The sequence below is a fragment of the Protomyctophum parallelum genome (assembly GCF_964188405.1).
Source record: "Protomyctophum parallelum genome assembly, chromosome: 8".
NCBI lineage: Eukaryota > Metazoa > Chordata > Actinopteri > Myctophiformes > Myctophidae > Protomyctophum > Protomyctophum parallelum.
The window spans coordinates 44,913,618-44,935,904 of NC_139703.1; the positions used below are offsets into that span (position 1 = coordinate 44,913,618).

General features: G+C 41.0%; 1 protein-coding gene across 4 annotated transcripts; it reads left to right on the forward strand.

The window, feature by feature from the left end:
* Positions 1 to 385: 385 nt before the first annotated feature.
* Positions 386 to 21,896, forward strand: usp48 (ubiquitin specific peptidase 48). 4 transcript variants are annotated; one of them, XM_083771896.1, is made up of 27 exons: positions 386 to 1,057; positions 1,294 to 1,414; positions 1,860 to 2,001; positions 2,909 to 3,036; positions 3,819 to 3,943; positions 4,762 to 4,870; positions 5,219 to 5,352; positions 5,452 to 5,537; positions 5,931 to 6,110; positions 6,636 to 6,779; positions 7,065 to 7,214; positions 7,902 to 8,102; positions 8,595 to 8,706; positions 11,328 to 11,467; positions 12,764 to 12,838; positions 12,929 to 13,053; positions 13,572 to 13,694; positions 14,004 to 14,065; positions 14,245 to 14,355; positions 15,914 to 16,044; positions 16,165 to 16,271; positions 18,592 to 18,705; positions 18,937 to 19,122; positions 19,808 to 19,933; positions 20,980 to 21,028; positions 21,141 to 21,167; positions 21,606 to 21,896. In XM_083771896.1, exons 1-27 carry the CDS (start codon positions 924 to 926, stop codon positions 21,626 to 21,628), a joined length of 3,165 nt encoding a protein of 1,054 aa, XP_083628022.1. In that variant the 5' UTR covers positions 386 to 923; the 3' UTR covers positions 21,629 to 21,896. The 4 variants fall into 4 exon arrangements, 3 of the variants coding, with proteins under 3 accessions (XP_083628022.1, XP_083628024.1, XP_083628023.1); XM_083771897.1 differs by lacking the exons at positions 386 to 1,057; positions 1,294 to 1,414; positions 1,860 to 2,001; positions 2,909 to 3,036 and adding an exon at positions 3,668 to 3,724; XR_014569672.1 differs by lacking the exons at positions 18,592 to 18,705; positions 18,937 to 19,122; positions 19,808 to 19,933; ... (1 more) ...; positions 21,141 to 21,167; positions 21,606 to 21,896 and having other exon boundaries at positions 15,919 to 16,044.
* The last annotated feature ends 391 nt before the right edge of the window (positions 21,897 to 22,287 follow it).

The following is a 22,287-nucleotide window of genomic DNA, read 5'->3' on the forward strand; positions in this document are numbered from 1 at the left end:
AAGAGCTCCACTTGGGTGTTTCCAAATTCCAATAAATGGACATCAATGCTTTGATTGTTCTTAATATTTATCAAACGAGCCTTCACTTTCCTGCAGGTAATTCTCTGGGGTGTTTTGGAACCAAACACATACATATTCAACGTTTCTTTACCTATAAAAAATGATCAAATCAATTCAATACTGGATGTCGTGGGCCTACGCCATGAATACAAGAAGAATTTTCCCCAGTGAGGGGTGGGAGAGGCTGGGCAGCAGACGGCTGGATTTTGAATTTCTCTAACTATAAACTTTCATGACTGCAGACAGCACTCGGGCCTGGAGGGGGGAGGAGGGAGAGACACCTTCCAGTCACAACATTCGTGACGTTGCAAACGTCAACAGCGTACGTCGTGTTGCTTTTGAACCAAGGAAATAATTTATTTATAAACTGACGCAAGGGCGCTAAATCTAAAATAAACTATCAATAAAATGTAAAAAATAAATATATATATATACATATATATAAATATTACTGCACGCACACGGTTCGACTACGCTCCACGTTGACCAAATGGTGCGCAGTGCTGACTAACGTTAATGATGCACTAGGAAAGGGGACTGGCTAACGTTAGCATAGCTTGCCGGGTCAGGCTAAATGTGTAGCTAACGCGGTAGATAAAATGCCTCTTGCTTGTAGTCTTGCTTCGATCTGTTTCGTGTTCCTATGTAGACGTGGAGTATTGTTAAAGAGACGTTTGGACCTGTGATATTTATTATTATTGATTACCTAAGCATAGCGGCTACATGGGCTGCAGTTAAGTTGGTCATCATTCATTGCTAGCCACAGTTAGCCTATTAGCATATGTGGAAAACAGGCCGTTAGATCCACGACCTTCTTCCGCCCGGCTCCCCATACTGAGCTGCAGGATTGTCCTAATTGGACCATGGCGCCGCGTTTACAGCTGGAGAAAGCGGCTTGGCGTTGGGTTGAAACCGTGAGGCCGGAGGACATCGGCCAGGAACACATAGAGCTGGCATATCGTGTCAATTTACCGGCCTGCAAGAGAGGAACATGCAGGTGTGTCTGGTGTGATGATGTGTTTACACTGTATTTAATAATAACATGCATCCATCCATTCACAACACTCGAAAACATACAATTCTAATGTTAAACTCTTGTCCACACAGCAAAGTCGGTAGGGGTTTTTCTTAAATTAAGCCCCAGAACTTTGTGGATTAATTCCATTACGTCAAACAGCATAGATATGATGTTATATGTCAGCGTTTAGAATCAGTCATTGCTCTATCTTGCAGGAGGAATTGCAAGGGAAACCCTAACTGCCTTGTAGGTATTGGTGAACAGGCATGGCTTGGAGAGATCGATGAGAATGCTTTCCACAACATCGATGACCCAAATTCGGAGCGTAGAGATATGGTAATTATGTTCTATCTGCCTCACCTGACCTCTGTCCCAAATGATGGAAATGGTAGCCTGATCAAGTCTAGCAACAGTTGTGTCGTTGCCAAGATTACTCACTTCAGGGTTTCTTGAGCATTGGTTTGGGATTCAATTCAAAGGTAGGTAACAAGATGGTCTTGACAGTGTTATAAACAATTTGAACAACTTTCAACTTGTGCGTGGTCCCTATATTTTGGGCATGTCATTGCATGCTAAATAATAATAAAAGCAGATCTACAAGCGATGTGAATCATGTCGCGTGTTGGGAGCTTGTGGATACTATGCCATTAGTTGCATGATATTATATAGTGATTAAGTAGTTAATAAAGGAGGAGTACTATTTTTTTATGTAGAAGGGAGTTTGAACTGGGGGTATTGGAAAAATAAACAACTGACTTGTCTATCCACCTGTCTCTATCAGAACACCTTTGTGGGTCTGACCAATTTGGGTGCAACATGCTACGTCAACACATTCCTGCAGGTGTGGTTCCACAATCTGGAGTTACGCAGGAGCCTCTACCTGTGTCACAGTTCTCGAGCACAGGAGCACAATGACGACTCGGGTAAGGAAAATTTTATATCACAGACACTTATGCGAGACATGGCAACTTTATTTATTGTTATTATTTAGCCCCCATCCCCAAATAGTCGTGATGCCAATTCAATGCTGTCGTATCCTACTGACTCACCTGCCAGTAAGGAGCCCCCACCAGGAGGCCGTATAGCCCTCGTCCAACTCCTCCCTCCCGTCCAACAGTCCCTGCTGACAGGTGCCACCCCAGCCTGTAGTAGGAGTATGTGCAATGACCAATGTGCACCCTCTCCGCCCAGCTTCCCTCCTCCGGACACGGGCCAATTGTGTTTGTGTAGAGTAGACGCTCGACAAAGCCGGATGCACCACGGTGGATTAGAAGTTTCGAACCCACAACCTCCGTGCTGTTTTACTTTTTTCCTTTTTTTTTTTTTTTTTGCCAATAACACCCATGTACTGTATAGCCCCTGTCGGTGTCAGGGTCAGCCGCTACTTGTTGGTCTTGGGGAAGGTGTAGACAACCACAGTACATATCTCCTGATTTTTCACCTGGCGATGAAACTTTCACTGGGAGGGTGTAAACCATGTGTAGGAGCACACTATCCCTTCCAGTTTTTCTACATACGGATTCGGAACACCTTTTCAACCCTGTCCAAACTGTAGGAGTCTTTAAATGTCCTACCATTGCCTTGGAGGTCGCCCCAACTGAGGCTGAACTGCAGTGTTCATCCATGGATGATTGTAGTTAGTCCTACGCATGCCCTGTTCATCATTGGATGTTTGGAGTTTTTTCATGGACAATAACTTTGTCTCGCGCATGTGCCTTGTACTGTATGTCCATGGCTGACGAGTGCTGTGGGAATTCTGGGAAAAATATAAAAATGCAATATGTCATTGTTTCTTGACAGAAATAAATTAATAGTGTAAATGTGTTTCAGACTATGAGCCCGAGTCGATCTCAGAGCACCTCCAGTATCTATTTGCACTACTGCAGAACAGCAACAGACGGTACATTGACCCGTCGGGGCTGGTCAAGGCACTGGGACTGGACACGGGACAACAGCAGGTGAGCATTTAGCTAAAGTCTGCCTCTTTTTAGTTTTTATCTTTAAAATGAACATAGATAAGTTCACAGATAAAATATAGAACAAGACAAGTGCAGATACAGTATAAAACAGCATTTCTAATCAACGTCTTATTCTGGTTTTATTGTTTTAAATGCCCTCTTTATTAAAGGCAAAGTAAGTATGTAACTTTGCCATGTGTTTACATTACAAAACAGTATATATATATATATATATATATATATATATATATATATATATATATATATATATATATACACACACACACACACTGTATATATCCACTTTCCCTCTATACCAGCAGTTATCAACCACTGCAGTAGTGTGGTTGTGTTTACCTATTGAAACAAACTACTACTACTACCCTCTCACGATATTATTTGTTTTGGTCATCAAAACAGAAAGTGAGTGAAAATACAGAATGAGGGACATGATGGGCAAAATATATAGTTTTAAACATGGGGCAAAGTAACTATGCCTTTAACAATAACAGATGTAAGCACCTTTCTATATTACAGTAGCTGCTCTTATTTCCATGCGTTTCGGCGTCAAGCTGAGGCTTGACACCAAAACGCGACCATGTTTGCTATGTTTGTCCGGCTATGAATTAAAAGTACCAGAAGAACATCGGAGTGGTCTTACTGTGAATCTTCGTGAGCCATGCACCTGGTAAACTGCATATACAGACTGACTGCTCGTTTTTTACTACTGTGCTCTTATTTCCTGCCAGCCCAGTCATCGCAGTGTTGTGTTTAATTTGCAGGATGCCCAAGAGTTCTCCAAACTCTTCCTGTCTCTGTTGGAGGACACTCTGTCCAAACAGAAGGACCCTAGCCTGCAGGGTGTCATCCAGCAGCAGTTCTGTGGACAGTTCTCCTATGTAACTATGTAAGAACATGCAACCTTTCATACATATGTACATCTATTAGTCGGCCCTCAACTTAATTGTTACGCCTTATGTCTTATAACCACAATGCCGCTTAAAAATGTTTGTGAGGAGTTTCACGCATCCTCTGGCTCACCATCAGCCTCACATTAAAGGGCCGCTTCACACTTTTTGCAACCAGATCTTATTTTAATGATGTATAGGACACAATAAACACTTTTGTGTCTAATGTTTTTTAGATATTTTCGTCATGGCGCCATGTTCATGACCAAACTTTGTCATGAAAATGTGGTCTCACTTCCTTCCTGGACTACAAACTTCCACACAGCCTCCATTCTCCACAAGGAGGGGCAGTGCACCAAAGCATTATGGTCATTGTAGGAATTCAGCAATCCAGTCAAACCCTAGTCAAACTTAATTATTTTTCTGGCCACAGGGTGCAAATGTAAAATTGTGCTACTGTAATCTACTACAAATACTATTAACATTTAGTGACTGCAGTTTCTTCCAATGGTGAAATGTCCCTTTAATAACACCTCCAGTTAAAGGCTTTCATATCAAAGGAGACATCAGAACGTTGTCCATGAACTAATATAAACCCAAATAACTCCCTTGCCCAAACGGGCTGTTTTAGCTCACAGATAGAAATGTAATCTCCTGTGTGGGAGACCTGTGTGCTAATCCTGGGAAGGACAAATGTTACAATTTGCAGGTTTAAGGCTTGCAGGCTTGAGTATAAAGACTTTAGGTTGTGTCCAAAGCATTGACCATTATTTTAAAGACTTGTTTGAATGTATTTGATGTGTCTTTTGTACCCCAGGTGTAACCAGTGCAGCCGAGAATCTGCACTGCCGTCCAGATTTTATGAGCTGGAGCTTAACATCCAGGGTCACAAGAATCTCACAGAATGTGTGACTGAGTTCCTCAAGGTAAAACATATTAGATTGAAGTGTCATTATGCAAATGTTACACAATACATATATGCATATATGTGACTTGTAACAGGGTGTTGCATACTTTACTGTTACATACTTGATATCCAAATCATTATCACACACAGTCATTGTTTTCTAACTTACTTTTTGTTATTGTTAAAATTCCAGTCATCCAAATTGACACATCGAGTCTGAAAATGTAGAATTAATTAGTAAATGTACAGTAAGGTCAGAATCTGTCAGAATCTAGACAGATCACAGAATGATCTGTCAAATGTCTCGGATGTACTCGTCGTATATCATTATCAAATATTAACTAATGGTGTTATGTCCCCCACCCAGGAGGAGAAGCTGGACGGGGACAATCGATACTTCTGCGAGAGCTGTCAGAGCAAACAGAATGCCACCAGGCGCATCAAACTCCATAGCCTCCCAAGCACTCTCAACCTACAGCTCATGCGCTTTGTCTTTGACAGGTTAGCCACGGCTCTGTGGTCTGTCGAATCTGTAAACAAAACAAAACAAAAAACAGCTTAACTTGTGCTACTACTTCATCGTATTGTCCTTTCAAACAGACAAACGGGCCACAAAAAGAAGCTCAACACATTTATCAGTTTCCCAGAGCTGCTGGACATGGGTCCTTTCGTGGATGGAAAAGAAGGTATCTATACAAGGATGACACTCAAAATTGATAGTATTCACATGACGTCCATCATATTTGGGGGTCGGGTGGTATGACGAGAGAAAAATATGGTCAGTGTCACAGTCGCCATCTAGAGGAGCATGGACAGATGTCCATGGCTAATGTAGTGAGCTGCTGGACAGATCCAGCACCAAATGTCTTGTTCACACTGCTAGTAGGTCAAGGAGGTACATCCCCATACATTTTCACATATCTCTGATCTTCCCTCCCTCCATATTAACTAACTTCATCAATAATGACCTCATCAGTATGATGACAGAGTCTTGTTACATTACAGCATATTGAACTTGAATAGTATTTTCTGTGACATAATAGGGCTATTTATCTGTATCACATTATAATTTCCCCCAGACCAGAAGTGTACGTATGAGCTGAGTGCTGTGCTGATCCATCGCGGAGTGAGCGCCTACTCTGGCCACTACATCGCCCATGTGAAGGACGCGCGCACCAGCGACTGGTACAAGTTCAATGACGAGGAGATTGAAAAGATGGAGGGGAAGAAGCTCCAGCTGGGAATTGAAGAGGACATTAGTGAGTTTGACATGGCACAAATTGATAGGATTAAGGTTCAAATTGTCAAGACTTCGCACTGTCTCAAATTGATAGGATTAAGGTTCAAATTGTCATTTGAACCTTAATCCTATCAATTTGTGGAAGCTTGTACGGAAAATAATTTCACCCACTATTAATACGTGCAGACTGCGGCACATTGTTAGAGATCTTCCAGCATTTTCAACCTTTTCTCTACATGTCAACTATTTCTCTACTGCTACTATGGCCCAGTCTGTCTGCTAAATATTCATGATATAAATGTATGTTGACCATTGGTAGAGCAAAGACTTAAAAACTCAGCAAGACACAAAGCCAAGGTCAACAAACTGTATGGTCATTTGAATAGGAAAACGAATCTAGGAATCCTGTTCGAACATTGTGGTTTTAAGTTACACTTATCCATATCTTATCCCCATCTGCCCTACAGTGCGAAGTCTTGAAGTGATTGCAGTACGGTTTCTCCAACCAATATCCTCTTTTCTTCCTGGAATTTATCTTCTCTAGCGGAGACGGTGAAATCCCAGACACGAAAACCCAAATGTAGTAAAGGCTACCACTGCTCAAGGAATGCCTACATGCTCGTATACAAGATCGTAGAGGAGCAGAACACAGACACAGACACCACTGCAGATGTTGTCGAGGTACCAGGTGAGGGCTCATGATGGCCTGTAATGTTTATTCCCTTTGTTTGAAATGTGAGCAGACTGGGCACACTCCCCATTTATTTAGCTAGGTAGCTCAGTTCATTTGTTTATGTAGGTAACATTTTAATGTAGAAACCCATTAAGCCTGATTTACTGTGCACTGGTGTGGCGCACTGAAATGAGCAGATCTCACAATGCATTGCTCAACCAAATATAACTTTGGCTTAAATCAGAAATAGTAGTCTCTTTTCATGACACCTTCCTTTGTATCTCCTCGTTACCCTCCAAGATTTCCTGCAAAGGCTGGTGGACCGAGACAACCACAAGTTTGAGGAGTGGTGCATTGAGATGTCTGAGATGAGGAAGCAGAGCGTGGACAAGGGCAAGGCCAAACACGAGGAGGTGAAGGAGCTCTACGAGCTTTTACCTGCACAAGACGGTCGGTAAAGACGTTCCCTAGACGTTCCCTGACTCCCCCTAGCCTAATTATGTCCTGTTACAATTATTATGTTATCAAACATGCCTCGGAGACTATCAGTTAATTAAAAGTGACAATCCTTGCAGTGACTACAGTACCTGTCAAAATAGATTCTGTTGCACCTCAAATCATGGCTTCTGCCCATAGAAATGTTGGATTTTATTTTTATGTGGTGCTTTAAGTTATGCAAGTTTTCATAAGCCCAACAGCATCATTGGGCGGCGGCTCAGGGGTAGAGTGGCTGGATGGATGGTAACCGCAAGGTTGCCAGTTCGAACCCGGGCTCCCCCAGAGTTAGTGTCGAAATGTCCTTGAGCAAGACGCTGAACCCATAATTGCTCCTGATGTGCTGGTTGGTGCCTTGCATGGTTTCCACTGTCATCAGTGTATGAATGTGTGTGTGTGTGTGTGTGTGTGTGTGTGTGAAAGGGTGAATCTATGTAAAGAGCCTTGGATAAAGACGCTATGTTAATGCACCATTTACCATCATTGTGTAACTGTAATGGAATACCTACTATTCCAGTCTAATTGTGCTAGGGTGAGGTTGTTTAATGTCTTTTAATTTGGCAGGTCTTACTCTTGGGCATCTGTGGCTGTGCAGGTTATCTTTTTTCCTATGTTTCAGATGTCCCCCTCTCGTTCCTCCAGGCCAACCATATGAATTTGTTCCTCTGGAGTGGTTGAAGAAGTGGCTAGACGACTCCACGGCCACCAAGGAGATCAATAATTCCTTATTCCTGTGCTCTCACGGCAAACTGCACCCCGACAAAGTGGGCGAGGCCAAGAGGGTCTCCCTGCCGGCTGCCCAGCTTCTTTACGATCGCTACAGTGGAGGTCCCAGGCTGGACGGTAAGTCATGTTACAAGGTTTGCTCTATCGTTATTTATAAAATAAATGCCATTACATTTTTAATTTCTCTTTGTTCAGTGACTCAACTTCAACCCTGCTGAGCTAGACTAGAGACGGACAAACTCATTGTTTTGAATTAGAATATGCCAGAGTCTCTTCTAACATAGTACTAAGCTAGTACTGTCACATCTATGAACCAGCCGAATATGTTAATTCGTAATAAGACAACTTTTGTCTGTTCATTACACAACTATATTACTGCCGCTCTCTGCCATCTTGCCTGTATACAAACAACTATTCCCTTCCGGTCTTTCCGGACGTATCGTTGCTATAAAATCTCTCCCCATCACCTCACATTGCACCACATTTCACACATTTATTGTTCACAATTCACAATTCATATTATTAATTGGAAATGGGTGTAACTCAACAGCATATTGGCATTAATTTGCGTGTGTGTGTCTGTTTGTGTGTCCATGTCCGCCTGTCCAGCCTCGTCATTGTGTAATGAGTGTGTGGGCCAACGGTGCAGGGTACTCAGACTAAAGAACCAGCTCAATGAGGACTTCAGGGAAGTGTCCAACCTGGTCAAACGCACTCAAAGGTACAATGTTGTACTTGAGGCCTGAATGTTTGTTGTAGCACACAAAGGAAAAAAAAAACCTTGACTTGTCTGCATTATACTAGTAGACGATTATGCTCATTGTGTATGTGATTGATTGTCTTGTCTTCCCATCATTGTGGCCTGTACTTATTTCTGTCCACTTTATTTCCTGCTTGTCCCTGTAACTTTCTAACCAAACCATACAGTAAATGTGGTTGTGGTTTGAAATCATATCATTTATAACAATCCTGCGACAAGCTTAAAGGGATATTTCACTTTCAAAAGTTACTTGATTCAGTAATTTGATATTCATTTTAGCTGCCCTGCCGCTTCCTATACTATTATTAAGTTATATTACATTATTACTTCAAACTCATTTTTTTTTAACCATGATAGATTCATCGAAAACACCCGAACTTTTTTCTGGTGACTGATATTGTCCTTCTAATACGAGTAGGGTTGGGATTCGGAACCGGGTCCATTTCAGACCCGGTTCCGACATTGCGGATCCGGAGCCGGTTCCATCGTTTTTTTATTAACGGTTCCCCAAACGGATCTCATCAGTTGTCATTTAGCTCCGCTGTGTCTGTGCCTGCATGCAAGCAGAGCCTGGGGTGACGTCACCCCACCTACATGAGTGAGTGGGGTCGGGGAGGATACGCCCACTGTTCTGTGCATTCAGCGACCGCTGTGGAGCGAGTGGGACAGTATGTCGCCAAAGTGTGGTTAACAGAGAGGGAAATGACTGAGGCTGAGCAGTGAGCATGCAAAGTGCAATAAATGCGAGAGTTGCTAGCAAAGGTTGTTGCAACTTGTACCACGTGAACATAGAGGAAACATCTCAAAATCAATATGCCTACACATCGCGTTTGAGAGCCATGCGGAAAGCCGTGCCTGCTCTCCCCGCAGCTCCACCACAGCCAGCGGGGGACGATCTGATGCAAGGCTGGTTTACTTTCCCCAGGCTAGTAACGTAATGGAAAATAAAAACTACTAACGTGCTTTTAATTTGGCTCTAAATTAATTGCGTGGCTGTTGAGAGCCCAGCGTTTAGGTGCATATACCGCCATAGATTGATTACTTTATAAACAATTTGCAGAACAAAAGCACAGGAACGTAGCCTACAGTTCAATACAAGGTCTGCTATAATCCAAGAAAGCACTATGGCTTGTTTCCATTAGGGTAAGGGGTCCTTCATATTAAATTAATTTGAACATTAAAGACAACATTTGTCACTACAACAATATCATTATTGTGTACTGTATATTTAATATACAGTACAAATTGCAATATACAGTACAAATTGCAACAATGATATTGTTGTGGTGCCTATAGCTGCTGCTGGTGGTGGTGGTGGTGAAATTTAAATAATAGTGCCACCTCATAATTGTAAAGTGCATTTTCAATAATTTAATTAATTAATTTGTGTTTATTATGTACTTGGTTAGGTTAGTTATAATATAAGCATAATCTATGTCAGAAAAACGGGGAAAAAAATAATATTAGGATCCGTTAAGGGAACCGTTAGGAACCGGAACCGTTAAGAGGGATCCGGGAAGGATCCGGAACCGTTAAAATCCTAACGAATCCCAACCCTAAATACGAGTAGTCCGTGTTTTTTCATTTACTGTTTTCATTTATTTGTAATAATTCGTTTTTGTGATTTAGTCTGCTCTGGCCTCTTCATGGAGGAGGTTCTTCTTCAAAATAATTACTAAGAATAAATGAAAAAACACGGCCCCTCACGTATTAGAAGGACAATATCAGTCAACAGAAAAAAAGATGGGTGATTTCGATGAATCTATCATGGTTAAAATGGTGTTTAAAGTTATAATGGGTTTATATAGGGTTTGTATAGGATGTGGGCGGGGCAGCTAAAATTAATATCAAATATCTAAATACTGAATCAAGCGGGAGCAGTACTTCAGACTAGTCATTGGAACTACCTCTGCTGTTTGAGGTGTTCACATAAGCCTGAGTAGATGGCCCAAACCTTTTGAAAGTGAAATATCCTTTTAACATTTTGAAAATGCTTAAAGGGATAGTTCACGGAAAAAATGTTCTGGCCATTTTTTGTTCTATCAATTACACATCCCATGAAGCATTGAATTCATGGAGATGTTTTTGTCCCATCCCAAATCCTATAATTTGATGACCAGTGGAGTCAATGGAGACTCTGCTAGTCATCAAATTATTGGCTTAGGATAGGATTGCGACAAAAACATAAAAATCCCCATGAATTCAAGGCTCCATGGGGTAAATAAACGAAAGATTAACCTATTTACGACTGATGCCGATTCTGAAAAACTTCAAATATTTATTCAAAAGAAATTACAAAAACGTTATGCTTCTACATACTGTACATAGCAACAAGAACCCCAAAACGGGTTCCCATCCAGAAAGGTCAAAACACCAAAAGGGGTTCCCGAATGGGATGGATAAAAAGTCATTTTGGGGGTGAACTTTCTCTCTAATGCTACCTTTGATTTCAAAATGCTACTGCACATGGTGCTTCTGCAATCGAATGTATAGCACAACAGTTTTGCAGCCGACAGTCATACTGTGTGTGCGTTTGTGTGTCTGTCTGTCTGTCTGTCCGTCTGTGTGCGTGCGCGTGCCAGTGATGAGGGTTACTGGGTAGGGAAATCATCCCTGCGCAGCTGGCGTCAGCTGGCTCTGGAGCAGTTGGAGGAGGATGAACAGGAGACAAAGCACAATGGACAGACCAACGGACAGGGACCACACAGCACCAGCAGTAGCGGTAGAGAGATGAACCCTCTATACTTTATACCAGTGGTTTTCAACCCGTTTCATATCAAGGCCCACTATTTATTCATTTGGCATTTGAGCCACGGGACCACCATTACATTTTGCCTCACAGACCAAAAACTGAAAAAGTTGTTATCGTCGGATAAGATCTTGTCCACAATTCCAATCCATGCTGTATTGATTTGAACTGTTGATCAAAATACAATTATTTTACATTCTCTAATTGTGTAGACTTCTTGTAAATTAAGTAATGCAGATGTTATGTAATGTAAAATGAATGTAAAATAAAATTAATGTAAAATGAAACCAAATGGACCCATACGGGTCCATTTGGTTTCATTTTACACTCAAGAGTTAAAAGATCTAATAAGGGTCCATTTGGTTACCAACTCTCCATAATTTAGCTGGGGACCACCTGGAACCCCCTCAAGGACCACTGGTTGAAAACCACTGCTTTATACATTTAGTAGCTTTGCTTATTTCTATGGTTCAAAAACCTTCCAAATGTTGAAAGATCAAGCCCATGATCCTACTAGTTTATGGGTAGTATCCTAAAATCAAAATAATGTGAACATAGCCTTCACAAAGCCAGACCACAAACTTTGCTTCATTTTTTATTATGCTCTGACAAAGTTCAGTGGATGTTTTTGTTTGAAATAAATGTATATTAGTTAATTAATTTCCCTCCTTTTTGTTCTCCAAATATAATTGTTAAACAACTACCCACTGACAGACACTGCCCCAGCCCATAGGAATAGCTGGTGAATCGGCAAAGATTCCCAGCTTCACAAATAATCCCATCTGAACTGTTATATTACTGAAAACAACATACAGTACGAGTGCCTGTATTGTACAATGGATTTCAGTCATTTCCACCCGTACCAGTCACAGCTTGAATTCCTGAAAAATCCATCAATCATGTCATGTCAGCTTGATATTATTAAGAAAACGGACAAACATTCTGCCAAGATCTGATCTGTGACCTAGTATTTATAAATCGTAACCGATCGGCTAGTGTCAAAGATCTGGATGGGGCACTCAGAAAATATAAGAACATAGCAATGAGACGCCGGTAATGATTATAATGGCTTGTCTTATTCCAAACTATCTCAACACTAGTTTTCCATAGTTAAAAGTCTCACATTTTAAGTGGACTGAAGACTTGCATATGATTACCTGAGGAGTAACCTGTGATGACCTGGTGATGTCCTCTGTCCTGACTGAAACTGACTGACAAATGTGCCTCTTTTGATGGATTCTTACATCTGTAGTTATTGTTTCTCTGTAGAGTATGGCCCAGACCTCCCAGAAGGCAACCAGGACGAGATGAAGACATTTAATGAGGACATCCTATGTAGTCATGGTATTATTCTTTTCTCTCTATCTGGCATTTGCACACAAAGTATGTTAGTCTTGAGATCAACAATTGTGTGTGTGCTTATTCCTTTTCCAGCGGGTCTGAGTATCCTAGACGCTGATCGAAGACTGGTGTCGTCGGAGGTGTGGACCAAGCTGAGAGCTTACTTCCCCAAAGCCCCAGAGTTTACCCAAGAGCAAGAGCCCTGTTCTGAGTGTCTGGTGGGTTTAAATGCAAATAAAGGCTGCATGTATCGTCTTGGAACACAAGGCTTCCGATTTTACCTGATCTCTGTGCATATTTACATTTTTAGACCCATCTGATGTTGTACAACTTTGCAGGCCTGGATTAACAATGGCATTTAGTGGAGCTTACAACTTGCAGGGCCCTGTGCAAGACTATTTCAAATAGGTACAGCTGTTGCTTCCGTCAAAACCGAATTCATAGTCACCGATTTCAATGTAACGCAACACAGGAACCCCAGCTAGTATTTTTGGTCGTCCAACAGTTTCTTAACCACTCGGTGGGAGGAGACTCAAAAATAGCAGATCCAGCGTCGGGGAGCAGTCTTATAACTCTATGGGAGTAATTGCATCAAGCAACTTTAAAACTGTCTGGGGGGTGTTCACAAAATCCCAAGTGGACTCAAGTGGACAAGTGGTTAAAATGACCCCAAACATGTTTGAAACTAAAGTGAAATATCCCCTTTAAGGTTTCTCTGTTGTCATGTCCTATGCAGAGGTTGGAGCAGGAGGAGAAGGACAACGAGGCCGTCAGTAAGATGATGGCCATGGAACAGAAGAATCAACTACCCAACCTTTTTCAAGAGAAGAACCGGCCCACACTCACCAAGTGGCCTCAGGTACTGTACTGTACCATCCAGCTCAGAGACAAACTGTAGGGTTGGGACATGGAACCGGTTCCTTTTCAGACCCTGTTCTGAGTTTGAAGAACTGGAATCGGTTCCATCGTATTAGTAGCCATTTCTGGAACCGTTTTTTATCACACTGTCAGAGTTTGTATGTGTATTTGACGTCTGCTATAAAATATATACAATACCAGTGATTCAGTGGTTCTCAAAGTTTTAATTTCAGTCTGAGAGGTTCCATTTGTACTGATGTCTAGTTGTTTTAGATGCAGTCTGAAATTCTGGGCTTCTTTCTCGTTTCAGGAAACTGATGTACTTTACATAGTCTCTCTGTTTTTTGTGGACGAGTGGCGGAAATTTATACGGTAAGGTTTGTCTTCACTCAGCATCAGCTACGTATGGGTCTGAAATCATTATAGACCTGTAGTAAAACCCTGTACATAGATACCTTTCATACCTTTCATATCTGTGTTTTCACCATTGGTTGCTGAATCTTGTGGTCTCTCATGTAAGTAGGCTGTGTTTTTTTCTCTGCGTTTTGTAGACGACCTACAAAGTCTTCTCCAGTATCGAATGTTGGCAACAGTGTGCTGCTCTGTCCACACGGAGGATTCATGTTCACCTATGACTCCCTGGTCCATGGAGATGCCCAACAGTGAGTGTTCTGAACTAGAATCTCCTCACCCCAACACCCTCCCAGTATACGGCCGTGCTGCCGTCAGCGCATCATTGATTGCTTTCACTTTTGCAGCTGAAAGGATAAATACGTTTGTTTACACTTTGCTTCTTCCACCCCTAATTACACAAACACACACCAGGTCATATGGCAGGCTCTATGTTCTTCACAGACACAGTCCTCGGGTTAATAGAGCGTCGTAGTCCCGCCCCCTTTCAGAACGACGAGTGGCCCAGGAAATGATTCTCCATTCATTTTCTCCATAGGCTTTTCAAAACGTATTTATTTAAAGACATTTTAAGCGTCGTACGAAGCCAACTCGAGTCGTGACAAATCATCATCACAAACACAATATTTTGGACCAAACAAATAATTACTAAGAAGAAAAACAAAACAAAAAAGTGTTGTAACCTGCCGTTTTTTTCTACTTTCAAATTCTTTGTTTGGTCTAAAACATTGTGTTTATTGTCATGATTTGTCACGATCCGAGTTGGCTTTGTCCGCGGCGTAACCGTCTTTAAATAAATACTTTTTGAAAAGCCTATGGAGATAATGAATGGAGTATCATTTCCTGGGCCACTCGTCGTTCTGAAAGGGGGAGGGACTGCGACGCTTTATTGGGGTGGCACAGACCACTTCAAGTGAGACAATCCAACACAAACTTACAGCTAAACCATACACTCAAAAAACATTTGAGGCGCGAAATAGGCAGTGCAGTAATAGAATATAGATTTTTATTTGATCAACACTTTGTGCCGGAGTTTTGCGAGCCAACAATATTGCGCTGGACACACCCGGCATAATATAATGGACTTTTCTTCAATCTAAGCAATTTAATAATGAAAAAAACGATGGTATTGTTCTGTTAACATTTTGTCCATTTATAAATGTTTTTATTAAGTAGCCTTGTAACAAGCGTGGTAATGAATAGCAATGCAGTCTTTATCAATCATCTACAGTAGTGCAGCAGATGATTGCAAAATATAGCAAGAATCGTTCAAATGGTGATAAAAAGCATGACATTTGGTACATATACTCTTGAAATCCCACTCTCAAAAAATACTGTTAGCCACGCAAAAATCCAAGATGGCGGCCCCAATATCCAAGATGTCTGTCCAGAAATGTGTTTTTTCCTTTATAACTCAAAATTTAAGCCCCATAAATGTATTGTGAATATAAAGTTGGGTATTGTGGATATTTTGGTACCGAGCGCATGTCTGTATCTATTACGGTTCTTGAGATACAGCATATAGGTACTTTTACAGACTCGGGAGAGCAAGACATCGTGTGAAGGCAGTTCATTTGTTGATAATGATAGTGTCACTATTCATTATCCCTCGTTTTATCTTTAGCAGTTTAGGTTATATTATGTACTATTAGTGATAATCTGTCGGACAATGTGCTTACCCAGTAGTCTCTGCATCTATGAGCAACCACCTGGACTGTAGATGTCACTGTTTGAACGCTTACTTGTATTTCTAGTGTTGCTTTTGTTCTTTGAATATTGGTTTCATGTTGTGATGTTCTTACTGCACAGTATAGCTCTGCTCTGGCCCAGTGAATGGGAGATGATCAGCAAACTCTTCATAGTGGACCAACCAATCTCCATTCACCGCTCTTGTCTGTCCACACCCACTGATACCACAACACAGTACAGCACGCAACCTGGTAAGATATGGGAACGGCTCACACTATCAGACGTTTCGTATGCCTTTTGTTATGGATGTTTTCCCGCTTCATCACACGCTATATAAAATAGTTTATTTTCGTTTGTGGATGCGCATCTAGAGCTGTGCTGGGAGTGTCGAGAGGGCTTCCTCTTCCAACAGCAGAGAGACCTCCGAGAGTATGCCCAGGCCACCATCTACATTCGCAAAATCATCGATGACAAGAGGGTAAGGGGCAATATGAGTTTTCATATACCAAAGTAATCCAAATTAGTCTTGGTAATGTTTAGACTGATTGAATTATGTTTTACTAATATGATCATTTATCATATAACGGTATGTAGAAATCTGTCTGAGGTGGTTTTTAACACATTTATTGCCGGATTCATCAAGTAATCAACCTGCTGGTGTTTTTCACCATTGCACGAACGTGTGCCTTAAAATGTCCTAATGTCAGAAAATATTCCAGAATCGCCAGTAATAACAAGGAAGAAAAACAGCTCCACTCACAGCCTGCCACCATTGTCCATAGCAATTAGGGATGTCAGTAACGGATAGTTTCCCAACCGGTTACGATAGTGGTTGATTTTTTTCTTTTTTTAATAGGCTACCCCAAATGTAATATGCATGTATAGGCTACATAATTAAAGTTGGTAGACGAATGGCATACATTTATTTATGCTCCTTTTATAAAAGACAAACAAAAAAGCAACATTTAACAATATAAATAAATTGTTGTAGGCTTCTGGCTTAATCATCAATAAACAACGCATCGCATCTGCATGATGCATCTGCGCGTCTACAGTACAGAGGTCCGCCGGTTCTAGTCCAACAAAACAAATAAATCCAGTCCAGATCCGAGCAACCTATACCTATAAAGCCACTGGACGCATGGGCTAAGCCTTTTTTGATTATTAAGGAAGATCAGCATGCATGTCACCGTGTTCCGTTTGTTGACTTTTCGCTGACGAGAAAACCCTCAAACATCGATAGCACATGGCTAACTTTTGATAGCCGTAAGCCGTGCCAGTGTGGAGACGGATAGGAGGGCAGCGGCGGCTGTAAACGTTCTCCCTCCAGGCCAAATGGCCAATAATGGATTTAATAATGTAGGTCTCTGCATTGATACGGTCGACATGTGTTCATCTCGTCTCGCTGTCACTCGCTTACATTTTGACTACCGCAAAGCTACCGTTGTAACTTGTAGCCAACTAGCCATTGAAGTACAACAGAGAACGGGGACATTGAGGGGGCAGAAAACAGAGCCCGAGCGCTGTTCATGCAGCCTGGAGTGCGACAAGCTGGGCGGCGCAAATAGCAATTTTAGGCATGTGTTTGATTGATTGATTGAAATATTTATTAACAGTTTGTAGAATTTACAGTACATTTTAAGCACAAACTCAATACAAAGACTGTCAACTGTGAGTGGACGACCCAATTAAGCATTACACTTGTTTACAACAGGGTCCACATTGTTCAATTCATCAAAACATTTAAAGACATACAAACATTTAGAGACATACAACATGACAACTGTTTTAAAGTATTGTACAGTGACAACTACAGTCTCTGTAATGTTTATGTTGTACTATTACTAAAAACGATCTAAAATAAAGGGATTTAAGATCAGAACACGCATTTATTATTATGCAAATTAACCGTTAAAGCTGATAAAAATATCCGGATGTTTCTTAACGGTCGGCTAACCGGTTAACCGGTTAACCCCTGACATCCCTAATAGCAATCCATTGGAGACTCGATTACCCAGCAACATGGGACGAGTCACAAAGTAGCTGCGGAAAAGCGTCTTAAAAGTGATCAAAATCGCCCAATAAAACTTGGGCATCAGATGGGGCTCTCTTAAGCCCAAACCACACCAAAGGGTTGGGTCAGGAGGACAAAACGTTTTTTGAAGGTCAACCACACCAATGCAACTCCTTGCAACTCAATGAGTTGCATTGGTGTGGTTTACCTTAGAATTTTCTTTATCCCGACCCTTTGGTGTGGTTTGGGCTTTAGAGGTCTCCAAAACTCTCCTTGTAAACAATCTTCGCTCGAGCTCCAGAAATCTGGAATGCCCTACCCAAGTGTATTCGACAAGTGGACATACAGTATAAATATGTTCAGAAAAGCATTTTTTGTAAAGCATTTATATAACCTCCCTTTTCTATTCTTAAAATCCCCATCTTTTCATGTTGAATTTCTGTATCAGCTTTAGCCGTTTCATTTTCTATTTGCATCCTTTTTATTGTGATTTGTTTTAATGTGTAATTTCACTGTGAGCTCTTTGTGACTTCTGTTTAGAAAGATGCTATATACATTTATTTATGTTTCAAATGACATGTACACACCTGCATATGATGCTGACATTATAAATCATCATGTACATAATCTGTGCTAATATATATTTAATTGTTCTATTTAACCTGTTTTCTATATTCTTATATACTTTCCCTTTGCTCCCACTCTCTACCTCTATCCTCTCTTCCCACTGAATACTACAAAGCGATATAAAGTCTAATGTTCTGTTTCCCTGTCTGTTGTCTAGTTGCTGAAGGAGGGTGCTTCGGAGCAGAATGCTAGCGGCTCAGAGGTAGAGGAGGAGAGGGATGAGCCCCCGGGCCCAAAGGTTGATGGAGAAAGAGACCCTGATTTCAGCCAGGTAAGACTGCCACCATAGCAACAATAGACATAGAACGGTTCGCTGCTGCAATTCATTGGACTGACCTGTATCGCAGTGAGGGAGGAAGTGCGCCGGTATATGGCGCATCCCCGGCGTCGAGTCACATGACTCGCGTCCCTTCCTTCCATTACCTTTCTATGTCTAGGTTTTGATTCTTGCATTGCCCAATGCTAGCCTTACTCCCTGCTCACCTGACTTAATCTTCTCCAGTCAGAGGACATGGCGAAGCGTCTAAAGCTTGATGACGGACCTACAAGTTTTGCGCCAGGTCCCGCCCCCACGACCAACGCTGTCAAGACGGGAGGCATCAGGAGAAGTACGCGGCACAGGAAACTACGAGGAGAGAAAGCACTTATTGTATCTGCCAATCAGACCCTGAAGGAGCTCAAAATACAGGTGAATGCCCAAAGTGACCTGACCTGTGAGCTTGGCATAGTTGCATCCATAGAAATAAAAGTATAAATGGAACAATCCATTCATAACAATGCTGTGCTTCCGTGTCAAACACGACAGAGAAAGTAATCAATCCATGGGGGCCCTCCCTTATGTGTTTATTTGAGTTGAAGGTTCATTGATCATGGTACCCACAGCATTAAACGGGACTGTGAACATGGAAAATTGGAAATTGGGTGCTTATGACCCCATCAATTTCTGTATGCTTAAATAAATGATTCCATGAGTCAAACAAAAGCATACTTTTTGCCATATTGCTGGATGTTTTTAACCCATTCTGACCTGAGATCAGATTCTAAAAATGTCTATTACATCCTGACAGTTTCATTATTAACCCATTCTGACCTGAGATCAGATTCTAAAAGTGTCTTTGATTTTTCAAAAATAGCAGACCTACAAGCTCGTATCGCGCCACTCGGTGGCGCGATATGAGCTTGTAGATCTGCTATTTTTCAATAGCTAAAGCACAACATGATGCCAACACCAAAATGGGTGCCCGGTCAGAATGGGTTAAACATGCTCATGATTCTTAGCATAGAGCAGGGTTGTCCCAACACTGTATTTATGCATAATGTCCTCTCCACGGTAATTAAGATAATACTTATTGTCTATGCTTGTTGTCCTATAGATCATGCATGCCTTCTCAGTGGCTCCGTTTGACCAGAATCTATCAATCAATGGACAATGTCTAACCGATGACTCGGCCACACTAGGCAGCCTTGGGGTTATTCCTGAGAGCATCATCTGTCTAAAGGTATGTGCACAACCAGTTTCCATTCCAGTTAAATATCCAGTTATAGGGTGTTACTTCTGCTTTGCCACAGCATAGCAACAAACATTGTGGCAGCTTATATGGGTAGAAGGGAAAGTGCTTTTGGATGAATGCTCTATAATCCCCTCAACATGCCATTTCAATTTGGGGTTGATTGGATGTTCATGACATGTTCATGTTTTGTGAGAAATAGTTCCGCTCACTATTTAAACCAATTACAGGCATGTATGGAATATCAAAACCCAATTTGACTGTCATTGTTACAATTTTGAGACACTCTTATCCAGCGCAACTTAGAAGTGTGAAATTAAGTAGAGTAAGCATTAACTCTAGTCAACAAACAAACCTGAAGAAGGCAACTTGTTTGTCGAAACGTTGGTAACCCAATAAAAAGTATTTTTGGCATAGTGACTACGAGCTGTGCGACCTCTCCTTTCTATTTTAAAGTTTGTCTCCCGTGGTCAGCACCTCCCTACTTTTGGTGTGCGCTCCTACCTTTTTGTTTGCTTTGAAACAATGTATTTATAGCATCTATCCAAACAACACATCAGTGTTCAAGAAGAACCTTAACACAAACATGAGAACAAGTAACTAACACACAGCAATCTACAACTGATTACTGAGACTGGCCCATGACCTGAAATGAGTTTGACACTCCTGCTCTAAATCATGTTAGTACTTTTTTTTTTACATCACCTCCTTAGAGTAACTAATTTGCTGCTTTTAATTTAGTAAGTACTTGTACTTCTCACAACACAGGTCAACATTTTTACATTTTGTCCACCAGCTACCTTGTAAATATCTTGAATTATTACCATGATCTAAGACCTAGCTACAGGTAACTGAAATTGTCTGTGTGCATCTTCAACACCATTTTCCATATGGCATTATCAAAAAGCCATATGTGAAGGTATTATTAATATGAACTTCTATAATACAGAGCTCATACGATGGCATTACTGGGAATATAGATATTAAACCACATTTATAATTGGGCCAGTGTGATTTTAAATGTTTTCGTCATGCAGGCTGATGAACCAATAGCAGATTATAGCGCAATGGACGACGTTTATCAGGGTAAGTAGTGGCAGTAATTCTGGCATAAGAATTAGATATTTTCTTGTTGCAGAAAGTGGATACATAATGTATTCATTCTGATATTGAGTGGTCTTTTGGTGCTCTTTTTCAGTTGGTATGCCTGAAGAGGGATTTAAAGGTGAGTGTACTGTTAACCCATTCTGACCTGAGATCAGATTCATACGAGGTTTCCACTGGACACACACTGGTCTGATTAACCCATTCTGACCTGAGATCAGATTCTAAAAATGTCAGTCGTTCTTCGATTTTTTTCAAAAATAGCAGACCTACAAGCTCGTATCGCGCCACTCGGTGGCGCGATATGAGCTTGTAGATCTGCTATTTTTCAATAGATAAAGCATAACATGATGCCAACACCAAAATGGGTGCCCACCCAGAATGGGTTAAAACATGATACTACTTTGTGTTTGTATACGTTTTTCTAAATGTAATATTCATTCATTTTAGTGCTTTTTGATACAGTTGAGTTGTGCTAATCATAACAAATGAAAAATATGAATACTATTAAGTGTTTTCTTGGTTGCATGGTGAGCTAATCCTCCTTTTTGTTCTGTAGGAACTGGGCTTCTTGGACATTGAGGGAAAACAACTCCACATTAGCTATGCTTGAAGTGGATGTATGTTGGGTGAAAGTCAGAAGATTTAATTTGTCAAGTGTTCATACATAAAAAAGTGCTTTAATTTGTTCATGTTTTTTTTATTATTATGATTATACGTTTTCCCCTCAAGTAGGTTTTTCACTTTCTGTTAAAACTGTGACTGCAAACCCACTGTTCTCTGTACATGGAATAAAGGATTGCTGGCTTTTTGATATTTAAACATACTAATAAACACTCAAGGAATTTGTGATAGCGCTTTTTGCCCTGACTAAATAGAAACGGGTTGACAAATCTAAGTGACATGACATCCAATTGTCTGGACTGGAGCTTGGCTTCAGTAGTGTTCTTCAGTCACTTAGGGGAATAGGTTTGTTCTTAGAATACTGTTTTTGTTTTGTATTATAATGAGCTATAAGAGAGAAATTCAAGGAATACTTTTCTTAGAAGCGTTTCCCCCGTTTAGTGGAATCTTGTGGTCTCACTGCAATTTCTTCAAACATGTCAAATGAATACAACTGTTAACTGCTTTTCATGTTTGAACATTATTACCTCAACAACAGATCTATAGAAATATACTCACTGTGGCATTAGAAATAGCTACAAAGTATAGGCTTATTTGTGCAAGAAGAATAATAAAAA